The sequence below is a fragment of the Suncus etruscus genome, chromosome 5 (genome assembly GCF_024139225.1).
Source record: "Suncus etruscus isolate mSunEtr1 chromosome 5, mSunEtr1.pri.cur, whole genome shotgun sequence".
Lineage (NCBI taxonomy): Eukaryota > Metazoa > Chordata > Mammalia > Eulipotyphla > Soricidae > Suncus > Suncus etruscus.
This window is the reverse complement of record NC_064852.1, coordinates 27,328,925-27,345,157: the sequence shown is the minus strand read 5'-3', so window position 1 is coordinate 27,345,157 and position 16,233 is coordinate 27,328,925. Positions and strand designations below refer to the sequence as shown.

At 38.5% G+C, this 16,233-nt stretch overlaps 1 protein-coding gene across 1 annotated transcript in view; it reads left to right on the top strand.

The window, feature by feature from the left end:
• Positions 1-8,380, top strand: part of ADAM10 (ADAM metallopeptidase domain 10) — a 96,146-nt gene extending 87,766 nt beyond the window's left edge. The window contains exons 14-15 of the mRNA XM_049773656.1: positions 5,558-5,684; positions 7,706-8,380. Coding sequence (XP_049629613.1) covers positions 5,558-5,684; positions 7,706-7,800 — 222 coding nt within the window. The 3' untranslated portion in view covers positions 7,801-8,380. The remainder of the gene's footprint in view (positions 1-5,557; positions 5,685-7,705) is intronic.
• Positions 8,381-16,233: the final 7,853 nt, after the last annotated feature.

The following is a 16,233-nucleotide window of genomic DNA, read 5'->3' as shown; positions in this document are numbered from 1 at the left end:
TTTAAGACAGTAAAGGATTGTAAATCAATGGTTAAAAATCGTGAATCCTTATACTCCAGTAAACCCCTGATTATAAGGATTTGGGATTTATAAACATTTATTTACATGACTTTACTGCTTTAAATGGGTTTTTCACTTAATTAAATGTGCCATTGAATATTGTGGGTTAAATAGTTCAGTGGCATCCAGTTCAGTTCAGCCGCCTACTGCTTCAGCTCAGCCGAGACTTGTGGACTGAGCTGAAGCACTGCTCCCTCCAGCAGACGGCAGAAGGTGATTGGAGACTACGTGCATTTGATTTGGTGTGTGTCCACCAAATGAAATAACCTGTATGACCTGAGTATAAGCTGAGTTTGGGTTTTGTTTTTTTTTTGGCACAAATTTTGAGCCATATAAACTCAGCTTATATTCGAGTATATATGGTAATTGATTGGCATGATTATTTTGTTTTGTTTTGTTTTTGTGTCACATCCAGTAATTATCACAGGTTACTCCTGGCTATGTGCTCAGAAATTGCTCCTGCTCGGGAGGACCATATGAAACTCCAGGGATTAAACTTAGGTCTGTCCTGGGTCAGTTGTGTGCAAGGCAAACGCCTTACCACTGTGCTGTCGCTCCTGCTCCTATTTTTTGTTTTTCATTCAGATTTTTCAGGATTTTTTAATATTACTATTATTATAATAAAAATTGAACCTGTATCTAATTTACTTTTAGATAATGCATAGGTGATCGTACACATTGAAGGTGTGAGGACCTGGATTCAGTTCTATTGGGTGTGGTATCCAAACAAACAAAAATAATAAGGATAGGGGCTGAGAGATAGCCTGGAGATAAGGTGTCTGCCTTCCATTCAGAAGGATGGTGGTTTGAATCCCGGCATCCCATATGGTCCCCCGGCCTGCCAAGGGCGATTTCTGAGCGTAGAGCCAGGAGTAACCCCTGAGCGCTGCGGGGTGTGACCCAAAACCAAAATAATAATAATAATAATAATAATAATAATAATAATAATAAATGATAAGGATAAGGATAGCTTAATTACAGACCATGGAGGCCGGAGAGATAGCATGGAGGTAGGGCGTTTGTCTTGCATACAGAAGGGGGGTGGTTCGAATTCCGGTGTCCCATATGGTCCCCTGAGCCTGCCAGAAGCGATTTCTGAACGTAGAACCAGGAGTAACCCCTGAGCGCTACCGGGTATGATCCTCCTCTCAAAAAACAAAAAACAAAAAACAAAAAACAAAAAAAAAAACACAAAAATTACATACCACCAGGGGCCAGTGCGGTGGCGCTAGAGGTAAGGTGTCTGCCTTGCAAGCGCTAGCCAAGGAAGGACCGTGGTTCCATCCCCCGGCACCCCATGTGGTCCCCCCAAGCCAGGGGCAATTTCTGAGCACTTAGCCAGGAGTAACCCCTGAGCATCAAACGGTGTGGCTCGAAAAACAAACAAACAAAAAATTACAGACCATGCGTCAAATCTAGTTTTATGCTTATTCCCCCCCCCCTTGTGGTTTTTGGGCCACATCTGGTGATGCTTGGGGGTTACTCCTGGCTATGCGTTCAGAAATCACTCCTGGCTTGGGAAACCATATGAGGCGCTGAGGAATTGAACCACAGTCTGTCCTAGGCTAGCGTGGGCAAGGCAAACCCCTTACTGCTTGCACCACTGCTACAGCCCCTCTTATTCCTTTTTCATAATAGTATTTGACATATAAGTAACCTCTTTTTTTTTTTTTTGTAAGTAACCTCTTGTTAAGTGGAAACCTAGGAACATAATGCTTTTGTACACAGTTGTAAATGGGTTTTCTAAAAATATTCTACAGATAATTTGTGTATTTTGTGTAGCCTGTTGCTTTACTTTATTGTCTTTTTTGGGGGGGTTCTATATCTAGCAGTGCTCAGGAATCACTCAAGGGACCATATGGGATGCTGGGGAATGAACCCTGGTCAGCCATGAGCAAGGCAAATACCCTACCTGATTAGCTATTGCTCCGCCCACATGGTAGTTTTTATTGTTGTTGTTAGATGTTTTTGATGAAGTGTTTAAGGTTTTTCTGTCGTGCAAAAATATAGTAAAACTTTTTTGTTTTGTTTTTGAGTCATATTCAGAGGCAATGCTCAGGTTTACTCCTGGCTCTGCTCTGAAATCACTTCTGGCAGGCTCAGGGGATGCTATAGAATGCTGGAAATCTAACCCAGGTCAGCTTCGTGCAAGGCATACCCTGCCCCCTTTGCTATCAGATATTCTGGCCTCTAGTTTAACTTCTTTACCTCTTTAACATTTTTATTTCTGTTTGGATTTTTTTCACTCTTTCTCTGACCTTATTTCTTTGACCTTATATTTTGCTTGGAAATGTTCCTTAGGGTGTTTAGGAAAGTCTGGATGTTTCTAGACTTTTGTCCCCACCAGTGTGGGGGAAGTCTTCCATTTCTTCATTATGTCTGATGCTACCATGAGAGAACTAGGATTGGAGATCTGACATTTCTGCTGACTCCACTAGGAGTGGAGATCTGACATTTTCTGCTGTGATTCAGCGGGACTCTTCTTAGTTTCAAGTCAGCCAACAATATTCATGTAACTGTGTTGGTTAGCAGAGTACAAATACATGCAGTCTAGGATCATCCTACCTGAAGTTTATATTGCATTTTTTATATTATTCAATATTTTTCGGTTTAAGTACTACTCTCACTTCACCTATGAGTAGTGCCAAAGCAGAGAAGTTCCTGGAGAGAAGAGAGACTCGTGCCCTCTTGTTTGCTTGTTTGTTTGTTTGTTTGTTGGGGCCACACCCACTGGTGCTCAGGAAGTATTCCTGAGTCTGTACTCAGGGATCGCTCCGAGTGGACTTGGGGAACTGGGGCTTCTGGGGTCAAATGGGGCAGTGTGTGCAAGCGAGAATGTTGTACCTTCTGTCATTTTTCTGGTTCCCAGTTGCCCTGTATTTAATTCTGTTCTTGGTGTGGTTTCTTGTGGAGTCCCAGGTGTATTCTCAAATGCTTCCTGTTCTGTTTTCAAGAAAACATTGAACCAATGGTCTCCTTGTTATGAAATCATAGAAAGTCTTGTTAATGGGAGTTTTACTTGTAATAATTAACAATAACTGCATATATTATAATAATGTGGTAGCTAATTTAATGTTTGTAACTTGAAAATGTTGCTAGATTATTTGATGTTTTAATCATGCTATTTTAATGAAAATCTATGTTTAAATTGCATAATAGACTTACAGTTTATAAAAATGGAAACTATTATTTTTCTATAAGGAACATTATATTTCCCCCCCAAGATTATACTAAAGGGTTGTTTTTATGTATGTATATAAGCTCAAACATGGGCCTCCACTCTGCATGGTTTCCATTCCACCACTGGAATATTAGGTAGCCAGTACTGTGTAGAACAGAGGACATAGTGAAGGGGACAGAGACAGGTTTATTAAGACTCAGTGCTGTCATGATAATGGTAGTAAGAGAGAAATAGAATGCCTGCCTTGAATATAGGCAGGAGGTGGGGGAAATGGGGGTTATTTATTGGTGGTGAGAATGTTGCACTGGTGAAGGGAGTGTTCTTCTTTTTTGGGGGGGTGTCCACAAGCGTGACGTTCAGGGGTTACTCCTGACAATGCGCTCAGAAATTGCTCCTGGCTTGGGGGACCATATGGGACACAGGGTGATTGAACCACCATCGGTCCTAGGCTAGTGTGCACAACTAGTGCCACTTCCACTAGTACTGTGCCACCATTCCAGCCTGGGAGTGTTCTTCTTATGACTGAAACCCAACTAAAAACATGTTTGTAATCATGGTGCTTAAATAAAGGTATTAAAAAAAAAAAAGACTCAGTGCTAAGGGCTGCAAGTCAGAGACTTGGAGCCCCAAGCATGGGGTAGACACACAATTTATACATTTTCAGCCTGCGTATTCAAGGCACATATAAGCAAAGCAGATGTTAGATAAAGCCAGGCATCTTGGTTACTTTTTTATTTATTGTTTGTTGTGTCATGTCTCTTCCCTCCCAGAGACCTGGGGGGAATTTTCCAATGTCATTCCCAGCATTGTATGGACCTCGCCTCTGTTTTGTTTTCCTAGGTACTGGTCTAAACTGTGTAATGACACACTCTGGCTCACAGGGCACATCCCAATTTCTTAAGTATTTTTCATGTGATAAATTTATTTTATCAATATGATTTAAATCAGAAGAAGTAAAACTTTTTAAAAATTTCTTTGGTGCCATACTTGGCTATGCTCAGGGCTTACTCTTAGTGGTGCTGGGAATTAAACCCCATTCTGCTGAGTGAAAGGCAATGCCCTACTTACTATTTATTACTTCAGCCTCAGAAGGAAACATTTTAAATATTAGGTAAACTTTGCCCATTTTTTGAATATGTATATTTTCCATATTAAAGATGATAATTAACCTTTAAATGTATCTGCCTGCAGAACTAAGATATGTCACATAAAATAATTTCAAGCTGTACTGTGAATCTTAAATTTCAGATGAAGTATGGAAGAACAAGAAATAAGACCTCAGACATTCAGTTTAACTTTGATAATTAGAAACATATAGGCTAAAGAGTAATTTAAAACCCTTTTCAGTGGTAGAATTTAATGCAAGTTAAGCCACTGCAGACTATAAAAGCAAACCACACATTCTTTTTCTTCTTCTTCTTCTTCTTCTTCTTCTTCTTCTTCTTCTTCTTCTTCTTCTTCTTCTTCTTCTTCTTCTTCTTCTTCTTCTTCTTCTTCTTCTTCTTCTTCTTCTCCTCCTCCTCCTCCTCCTCCTCCTCCTCCTCCTCCTCCTCCTCCTCCTCCTCCTCCTCCTCCTCCTCCTCCTCCTCCTCCTCCTCCTCCTCCTCCTCCTCCTCCTCCTCCTCCTCCTCCTCCTCCTCCTCCTCCTCCTCCTCCTCCTCCTCCTCCTCCTCCTCCTCCTCTTCTTCTTCTTCTTCTTCTTCTTTTTTTTTTTCGGTTTTTGGTTTTTGGGCCACACCTGTTTGACGCTGAGGGGTTACTCCTGGCTATGTGCTCAGAAATCGCCCCTGGCTTGGGGGTACCATATGGGACGCCGGGGGATCGAACTGCGGTTCGTCCTATGCTAGCTCTTGCAAGGCAGACACCTTACCTCTAGCGCCACCTTCCCGGCCCCCAAACCACACATTCTTAATAGGAGTAACAAAGTGAAGAGTGAGAGTAGTACTTAGACCAGAAAATATTGAATGATAATAATAATAAGTGCAAATATCAACTTTAGGTATGATGGTCCTAGATTGCATGTAGTTTTACCTCTATGTTTTTATAAATGTATACGCAAATGTGACAAAGGAAAATAAGATGCTTTTTTAAGATATAAAATTATGGGTATTTTTAATTTTGTTCACTCATTTACATTTTCTGACATTTAAAGAAATGAAATGTAATGTCTATACAAATGCGTATTAATGATTATTTTTGAAAGTTAAAGCAATATTCGTGAAACTGTGTTGTTTAGTAGAGTACAAATATATTCTCTAATTTTATAGCATGTGATATTTCACAGTTCTTTCCGTGGAAATGTCTGTTTATTTCTAGGCTCACTGGTGGGCAGTACTACTGATGGGGATTGCCCTAATTATGTTGATGGCTGGATTTATTAAGATATGCAGTGTTCACACTCCAAGTAGTAATCCAAAGTTGCCTCCTCCTAAACCTCTTCCAGGTAAGCTAATTTAGATAAAGCCTTTGTTCTTTTAACTCACAGTTGTTCAAGTATGATTCAAGTATAAGTGAACCTTTAGTGAACGATTTTGTTACTTTCTCGTTGAGTTTGGGATTACTGGAATGGAATATTTAGTTGATTCTTTTTTTAATATATAAATCAATCCAATAAAATAATGCCTGCCCGTGTAAGTGAAATCTATCCAGAATACTGGATACTTATTTTCTCATTTTTCTTTTACATTCTGTCATTTTCATTTTTTTTTCTCAATAGGCTTTTTTTTTACACGTGTATGTGTGTGTGTGTGTGTGTGTGTGTGTGTGTGTGTGTGTGTGTGTGTGTGGTAATGTTTATCAGGTAATGCAGACTGTAGTCTGTGAGAGTCTTATGGTGGGTGGAGAAATCACCAACTCACCACTCTCCATCCCCACAAACATTTCCTCAAGGCAGTCTCAGCTTGTACCTCTCTGTGAGATAGGGTTGCTGGGTGGAGCCGTTTTTTAAGCCAGCTCCTGGAATATCAAGAGTTTAGGGAGTTTCTTCCCTGTCTGTGGTATGTGTTGCCCTCAGGATGCCCTGAACAGCCTCTGTGACTTAATATGTGGCTTTGTCTAAGGCAGGGAGAGGTTTTTTTTTTTTTTTTTCCTCTTTCCCTCTTCCATTTCTCACAGACTTATCCAGAAGCCTCTTTACAAACTAAGTCAACTCTCCTTTACATGTTACCTAAAACTAGGAATGTTTTTGAAATTTCTGTTTCCCCATAGGTATTTTGCCTCTGCCTTTATGTTTCTTTGGGCCAAGCCCTATAATTAGATTGGGACATAGCATGTTGGGGCACATCCTAACTAACTTGATTTTGATATCTAATATCATAATGATTTTCATAAATTCACAGTGTTAGCACTTGGAATTTGTCTCTTTTAGGAATTTTCAAACGCCTTAAGGTTTTTTTTTTTTTATAGGTACATTATAAATTCTGGTCTCATTGGGAAGGGGCAGTTCTCATGGGAGGGGCCAGTTCTTAGTAAATACTTAGTAAATTTCTTAGTAAAATTGCTTTTACTTTACGATGATTTCACCTTTAAAACCTTTTGAAATCCAAGCTGGCATCTGTTGAGTCTTCTCAAAAAGTGGTATGCACCTTTACATGTCTATTAAATTAGTTATCAGCCTTGTTTTATAAACTAGGTATATGAGTTTTAGATTGGTTAATCATTTGCTAAATGACACTAATTTTCTCATCATAGAGTCTTTTCATGGAACCCATATTATTTTTCTCAGAATCATAATATTAGATTCTTCAGCATTTTGAATGTGAAGTGTCAGTTGAGATGTGTTACAAATACGAAATACATACAGACTTTGAAGAATTAGTATTAAATAAAGAAATCTTTAACAATGCCACTTTGTTTATATTGGGTAAAGAGAAATAAAACATACATATATATCGTCTTGGGGATTGATCTCAGAGTTTCTGCATGCAAAAAATGCTCTGGCACTTTGAGCCATCTCTCATCTCTACCCCCAATTATTAAAATGCTATGGCCTAGTTCTTTATTTACTTTTCTTAGTATGGCCACCAAAAATTTTTAATGATACCTATGGTGTTTCTGTTTAACACTTTTCATCTAGAATCTTTCTTATTGAAACAACAGCTTTGAGGCTGGAGTGATAATACAGTGCATAGTGCATTTGCCTTGCACATGGCACCTCATATGGAACCCTAAGTCCCTCAGGAGTGATACCTGAATGCAGAGTCAGGAGTAAGACCTGAGCACCACTGTGTGTGGCCCAAAAAACAGATAGAAAGAAACAACAGTTTTGTTTTTGAAGGTTAAACAGTTTCTGGTGAGGCCCAAGAGTAAGGTCAGCAGACTGGAGTGCTGCTTTGCATGCAGGAGGGCCAGGTTCCTTCTCTGGCACTGGTAGGATGGCTCCTGAGCATTAGCAGATAGAACCCCCAAATAACAAATGAATGAAAAGCTCCTAGTAAAATGTTCTCTTTTGCTGGTGACTTGCAGGCACTTTAAAGAGGAGGCGGCCTCCACAGCCCATCCAGCAGCCGCAGCGGCAGAGGCCTCGGGAGAGTTATCAGATGGGACACATGAGACGTTGATTGCAGCTTTTGCCTTGGTTCTTCCTAGTGCCTACAATGGGAAAACTTCACTCCAAAGAGAAACCTATCAAATCATCATCCCCAAACTAAACCCTCACAGACAACTGTCGAAGACAAAAATGGCAAGAGATCATGTCCTCAGACCAGGTGGAATTACTTAAATTTTAAAGCCTGAAAATTCCAATTTGGGGGTGGGGGTGGAAAAGGAACCCAATTTTCTTATGGACAGATATTTTTAACCTAATGGCACAAAGTCTTAGAATATTATGTGCCCTGTGTTCCCTGTTCTTTGTTGCTGCATTTTCTTCACATGCAGGCAAACTCGAAAAACTTTGATCATAAATTGAAATATAAATATATATTTTTTTCAACTGCCAATCAAGGCTAGGAGGCGCAACCACCTCAACATTGGAGACATCACTTGCCAATGTACATACATTGTTATATGCAGACATGTATTTCTTACATACACTGTACTTCTGTGTGCAATTGTAAACAGAAATTGCAATATGGATGTTTCTTTGTATTATAAAAATTTTTTCCGCTCTTAATGAAAAATTACTGTTTAATTGACATACTCAGGATAACAGAGAATGGTGGTATTCAGTGGTCCAGGATTCTAAAATGCTTTACACAGGCAGTTTTGAAACAAGAATCAATGTACCTTTTTCTTAAGATGGAGTTGGTTCTGATCTTCATTTTGTCTTTATCCAATGGCTGCTAAGAGCACAGGAGTTGACTGCGCTGAAGGACACGGCAGTGTTGTGGACATATGCAGCATATACTACTTTAGAGTTCACTCTTTCGTCTGTGTCTGGATTTTGCTTACTTATTTTAGATTTTCTCATTCAATTCCAGTTTGAATTGATAGGTGAACTCCTATTTATGCTTTGGTAGAATTATGTCATTGAAGTGATTCTTTGTCCCTGTAGCCCCTTATTCATGTTCTCCATATATCTCAAGTTTGCTAATTATGTTTTCCTTCTGTCTGACATGGAAAGAAAAGCTTTGTCCTTTTTTTACTTAAATGAAAATTTAAGCAGTTTCTTTCACCGTATCATCACTGATCGTTTGTAACCACTAAAGAAGAGTGATTTGCTCAACTAGTAGTTAACATTATAGGTAGGCCTTCTGATATTTTTCCCCTAAAATATTTTAACAGCAACGAAGGTGAAACAGCACAATGTCCCATTCCAAATTTATTTTTTAAACAGATGTAAATAATTGGCATTTTAAAGAAAGAAAGCAAATGCATTTAATGTATTAATAGGCTTATTGCTATGCAGGAATGGAATGGGGCATTATAGAAACATTTTTAAGCTTATGATGTATTTATTGCTTCTGTTTTCCAATGACATCACTTACATTAGAAATAAACAGCTATGATTTTCCTGGCCTCACATCGGAGGCAATTTAGGGAAAGCCGATTAGATTTGTGTTTTGACTTTTTTTCCTTTATTTTTTTTAAAGAGTATAAGGTTTACACAATCATTCTCATAATGTGACGCAAGCCAGCAAGGCCAAAAATGCTAGAGAAAATAATGGGATCTCTTCCTTGTAAACTTGTACAGTATGTGGTGACTTTTTTCAAAATACAGCTTTTTGTACATGATTTAAAGACAAATTTTGTACATGAAATCCCAGATAGACTATAAATCTAAACAAACAAGTAGGTAGCTACGTATGTAAATTGCTTTTAAATCATTTTAATGCCTTTGTTTTTGGACTGTGCAAAGGTTGGAAGTGGGTTTGCCTTTCTAAAATGGTGACTTTTATTCCGCAAGAGTTCTTAGTAACTTCTTGAGTGTGGTAGACTTTGAACCATGTACATTTTTTTGCTTGTAATGTTATCCTGTGGTAGGGTTTTGGCAGTCACACACTGCCTTATTTTATTTTGAGTCTAAGTTAAATGTTTTCTGAAAAGAGATACATGCACTGAACTCTTTCCACTGCAAATCAAGGTGTGGTTAAACAATGGATCAAGACAAATGAGATCTAATACTACTGTCAGTTTAATGTCCACTGTGTTTTATACAGTATCTTTTTGTTCACTTTGAAAATTTTTACTAAAAATTGCAAAAAATAAAGTATTGTGCAAAGATGTAAGGTTTTTTGAAACTTGAAATGCATTAATAAATAGACTTGATGAAATCAACTTCAAGATTCTGTATTCTTTGAACACAGCACTCTCAAGAGAGTCTCTTAAGATTTTCGTTACTGGACAGGGGAGATGGCTCAGAGGGCTAGAACACATACCGGGTACCACAAGGCCCCAAGTTTGATCCCTGGCCTGAGAACTGCTGGGCATAGACTTGATGGCCTCTGCTTCCTTCCACCCTCCAAAAACATTAAGAAAAAAAAGGTTCATCTTTGCTAAGTGAATGAGAATTAAACAGAAGGGGTTTGTCTTTTCCCTACAATTAATCGACATTTCTGCCTAGTTAGGTGTCAAATAGGAATTCTATTATTCATTAGTTTGCTCAGTTAATTAAAAAAATTTTTTCAGGCATGTGTCCGGAGGCCACGTTTCATCTTGTACCCCCTGAGTGCCCAAAATTGTGTGAGCACTGCTTTCACCACCGCTCTGGCCCGACAGTTCATCTTTCTAAAAAAAATTTAAGTTACAGAAAAATTATAGTGTTTTATTTTATTTTTACTTGAAATTGTAGTTTCCTAAAAAGTAGTTTGACTTCCAATAAAACCAGAAGAATCAGTGATACACAAAACTTCACTTTTAGTTTCAGTTTCTGTTTTATATATATGTATATATATGTATATATACCATGATGTACAAACATGACTGTAGTTTCTGGTTTTATATTCTTAATTAAAAATGATTCCCAGGGCCTGGAGCAATAGTACAGCAGATAGGATGCTGGCCTTGTACGCAGCCAGCCTGGGTTTGATCCCCAGTATCCTATGTGATCATTGGGCACTTCCAGGAATAATTTGTGCAAAGACAGGGGTAATCTCTGAGCACCACTGGATGTGGCCCAAAAGTAAAATAAACTTAAGAATAAAAGACTCCCTTTGATTTTTTTTTTCTATATATTACCAGCTTAGTTTTCTATTTTCTATATCTAATTATATCTAAGTTCTTTGTATTAGAAGCAAAGTGAGCCTTTGCATTCTATATTGCTGTTTTGTGTTTTAGGAATATACGTAGACACGTACAGTTGGAGTCGATGCATTTGAAATTTTAATACATAGATAGAGTATCTGTTTCTATAAAAAAGGCAACAGATGGTAGATAAAATGGAAATTTGAGCAAAGTATTTAGTAACCTCTCCTACAATGGTTGTATTAGCCATTAGGAAAATAAATTCAGAGCAGAATTGGGGCCAGAGAGCTCAAGAGGCTGAAGTACAGGTATTGTGTGCAAGAGACCGAGTTTGATCATGGGCACCACGTAGCCCCCTGGAGCACCACCAGTTGTAACCTCTAAGCACTGATCTGGTGTGGCCCCTGAGCATTGCTGGGTGTGCTTCTTTCCATCATCATCATCATCATCATCATCATCATCATCATCATCATCATCATCATCATCATCATCTTCAGTAGGGACAATGGAAATCGAAGGGAAGATAACTGAATTATGGAAACTGGGAAGCTGAAAGAGGAGTACATCTGACTAGGTAGACAAGGAAAGACAAATAACAAACTAATAGTGAAAATTAAAACAGACCTGTTGAGACTGTTAAGACTTTGGGATGTAGTCAGTGAGCCTTTTTCTCTGCATGTGAATAAGGGATAATATGCGCTGTTTTGTAATCCATCTTGCTAATCAGTTTATATCATTTTAATGGTTTGTCCTTTGTTCTGTGGCTCTATTGTATATTTTAAGAAACTTACCAGGATTCGAGAGTAGTAGAGCAGGTAGGGTACTTGTCTTGTATGGGGCTGGCCCAGGTTTCATTCCTGGCATCCAATGTGGTCTCCTGAGCCCTACCAGGATTGATCACTGTACTGAGCACTGCTGGATGAGTTCCCCCAAATCAAAGAAAACAAAAACTAAGCTTAAACAAAATCCCTATTTTTTTTAGTATTTCAGATTGTTTATTATTTCAAATATGAATACAAAGAAAATCCTAGACTTGTTATTAAAAGAAAAATATACCTAAAATGGAATTGTTGGATTAAAGTCTTTTTTAAAAGTCACTAATAAAAGTTATGATACTTTCTCCCTGCATCCACACCAGCACTGGTTGTTGGTTTTTTTTCTTTTTCTTTGTGATGCGTGCCAGTCTCTGTGGTGTGAGATGATACCTTGTTGATTTTTTGCTTTGCATCTCTCTGATGGCTAGTGATGTGGAGCATATGAAAAACTGCTCTGTATTTCTTTGAGGAAATGTTTGTTCATTTCTTCTCACTTTAATGTAGTCCTATTTATCTCTGCTTCCATTTGCTTGGACAGAGATGTTTCTTCCTTGAAGATGCCTTTAGTCTCAATGTCATGTAGTGTTTTGCCTATGTTTTCCTCCATGTATCTTAATGGTTTCAGGTCTGGTATCAAGGTCTCTAATCCACTTGAATTTGACTTTTATGCATGGTGTTAAAGAGAGGTCTGAATTTGTTTCTTGCATGTGACTGATCGGTTGTCTCAACGCCATTTATTGAAGAGGCTTTCCTTGCCCCACTTTGTGTTTTTTGTCCCTTTATCAAGATTAATTGATTGTATGTCTGGAGATCATTCTCTGAATACTCAGGTCTATTCCACTGATCTGAGGATCTGTCTTTATTCCAGTACCATGATATTTTAATAGCTATTGCTTTGTAATACAATTTAAAATTGGAGAAAGTAATGCCTCTCATATTCCTTTTCCCAAGGATTGCTTTAGCTATCCGTGGGTGTTTATTGTTCCAAATGAATTTCAGTAGTGTTTGATCTACTTCTTTGAAGAATGTCCTGGATATCCTTAGAGGGATTGCATTAAATCTGTATAATGCTTTGGGGAGTATTGCCATTTTAATGATGTCAATTTGCCTAATCCATGAAAAAGGTATATATCTCAATTTCCTTGACTCTTATTTCTTGAAGCAGTGTTTTTTAGTTTTCTTTGTATAGGTCTTTCATCCCTTTAGTTAAACCTCAAAGTTAACCTCAAAGTACTTGAGGTTCTGTGGCATTATTGTGAATGAATTGTTTTTTTTTAATGCCTATTTCTTCTTTCTCATTCACTTCTGGTGGGAATGCCATCTAGTCCAATCTTACTGGAAAACAATATGGATATTCCTCAGAAAACTGGAAATTGGAGACCAGAGAGATAGCACAGCGATAGGGTGTTTGCCTTGCATGCGCTGATTCAGGACAGATGGTCGTTAGAATCCAGGCATCCCATATGGTCCCCCGTGCCTGCCAGAGCAATTTCTGAGTGCAGAGCCAGGAGTAACCTCTGAGTGCCACTGGGTGTGACCCCCCCCCCCCAAAAAAAATCAACCATAAAAACCTGGAAATTGATTTCCCATATGATCCCGCAATACCACTCCTAGGGATATACCTTAGGAATGCAAACCCACAATACAAAAATGCCCTCTACACTCCTATGTTTGTTGCAGCACTACATACAATAGCCAGAATCTGGAAACAACCCAGGTGCCTGACAACAGATGTGTGACTAAAGAAACTGGTACATGTACACAATAGAATAGTATGCAGCTGTTAGGATAAAATGAAGTCATGAAATTTGCTTATACGTGGATAGACGTGGAAATTATGCTTGGTGAAATGAGTCAGAATGAGAGGGATGGACATAAAATAGTCTCACTCATCTTTGGGATATAAGAAAAATAAAAGTGTCATAATAATATCCAGAGACAATAGAGATGAGGGCCGACAAGACCAGCTCATGATATGAAACTTGCCACAAAGAGTGGTGAATGCAGTTAGAGCACTAACTGCACTGATGAACCACCAATTCTAGTGAGAAAGAGGTAGAATGCTTGTCCCAGAAACAGGCAGGTGGTGGTGGTGGGGAGGAAAATGGGGGACATCGGTGGTGAGAAAGTTGTTCTGGTGAAGGGCAAGTGTACATTCTATGACTGAAACCCAGCTATGAACATTTCTGTAACCACAGTGCTTAAATAAATTACTTTTAAAAAGTCCTCCAGATAAATATACCAAGTTATATTTGTGCCTTTATATCACTAATACAAGTCATTTCTTTTTATCTGAGAGCTCTGCACTATAAAATAAACATGCATACAAACACACATTTGTCAGAAGTGGAGGATTGCTGTTTCAGGGGACTTTATTAGCTTCAGTCTTAATGAAAGTGAAACTCATGTCCTGCTCTCTGGTCGTATTCACAATGCTATTTTCTCCAAAGAAACGAGCCCTCCTTGGATTAATGACTAATCCTGTGTCTAGTGAAAGAAATGTACAAGAATCTAGAAAACAACTCTCCTCTGAGGTCAAGGAAGCTTATTTAGAAGTCTATTAAAGATATTCAGAAACTCTCTGGCATTAAATTGGTCATAGCTGAGAAAACGGTTGTACCAGTGAGGATATGGAAAAGATTGAAGTTCACATTGTATTTTACTGTCTTGTGTTAGTAATACTAGTCTACAAAATTCATGGTTTGGGACTTTGGGAAATACTCTGGGACCAGGGAGATAACTCAGGACGGAAGCACCTTCTTTGTAGGCTGACTCAGAGTCTTGTGTTCATCCCTGGAGCTCCATGTTCACCCACGCCCAACCCAGCACTGCCAGGAGTGACTTCTGAATACCACTGAGTGTGGGCCCCCCCAAAAAAAAATCCAGAAAGAAAAGGAACCCAATTAGTCAGTTTAATATATTGTTTTTATTTATTTTTTAAATTGTTTTGGGTTTGGTGGCCACATGTGCCAGCGCTCAGGGGTTACTCATGGCTCTGTGCTCAGATATCACTCCTTGCAGGCTCGAGGGACTAATGGGATGCCAGGGATGGAACCCGGATTGGTCCTGGTTTGGCTGCTAGCAAGGTAAATGCCTTACTGCTGTGGTATCGCTCTGGCCCCAATATTTTGTTTTTAAATGATGAATATGCTGACACCTACCAGTTGCAGTTTGTGTTTATTAAGCCACAGCTAGGTGTAAGCCACTAGTGTCACTGTGTTAGCGATCTAGACAGTGATCACCCTAGTGATGACTAATATCTTGAAGCAGTCAAAAATGTGCTTCAGGCGCTTTGCCACTGAGTCATATCCCCAGTAACCTCTAAGAGGATAGACCTCTTAAGAAGTGATCCAGCCAACTGTCAGATGTTGTTCTAATCAAGCCTTTTGACTGTCCATCTCTTCACTAGAAGTAGAGGAAAAGAGAACATCGTGTTAAGTGAAACCACAGAAGAATCAGCAAGATGCAGATTGGAAAACTACAGGACAAACGGTCTTGCTTATTCAACAACTTGAGCTGCAAAGAAAAAAAGATGTATTAAAAATCCACCTACGGATATATCTAGGAATACAATTTTTTGACTAAATTTGGATTTCAATTTGAACAAACAGAAAAGCAAAAGGATATTAATTGATATGAAAAGGAAACGAACAGGATATTGGATGATCACGAGGATTTTTGTAATTATTTTAAGGTGTAAGAATGGCTACCGTGGTTATATTTTTTTAAAGAAAATCTAAATGGACATACTTTGAAAAATGAAACATTATCTTAAGATTTGCCTATGAGTTGATGAGTGAAAGCAAAATTAAACAAGATTAATCATAAATTGAGAATTTTTTGAATTGGGTAATGGGTTCTTGGGGTTCATACTATTTTTTTTTTCCCTCTTGGGTGGTGGAGGTTTAGGCCATGTCTAGTTGTGCTCAGGAGGACATGTACTGGGAATCTAAATGGAGTCAGTAGCATATATAGCAAGTTCATTACCCACCACCTGACTCTTATCTCTTTGGCCCTTATTTATTTTCTATGTTTATGTTTGAAACTTTTCATGAATGTTTTAAAAAATGTAAATCAAATTACGTAGAATCTCATTTATAACTGTTTATAATAAACTAATAATTTTAATGTATTTTTTGTAGAATTAAACTTGAACAATTTGAGCTGGCATAATTGCATTCGGCTCCACTTACAGTGAATGATTAATTGACTTTAACAGTGAGGGTGAAGGATTCAGAGCTGTCAGTCATTCAGTATCCGCAGCAAAGCAGGCCATTGCATCCTTTGTTTTCCTACCTTTTGTGGGGCTTCCTATTTGAGGAAAATATTTTCTGTCACAACATGCGAGGGAGACTGATCAGGTTATCCACATGGAACCTCTATATTGGGAGCCTGTCTCTGTGTTGCAATAAATGTTAAGTAACTCAGTTCACTAGACTACATTCTGCTCTTGTTCAGATAATGATCCTTGGAGGTATAAATGTATTTTTTAAAAGATATCCTGGAGTTGTTCATTCTCAGTGTGAAGAAATGAGAATAATCAATAGTGTGGATTGT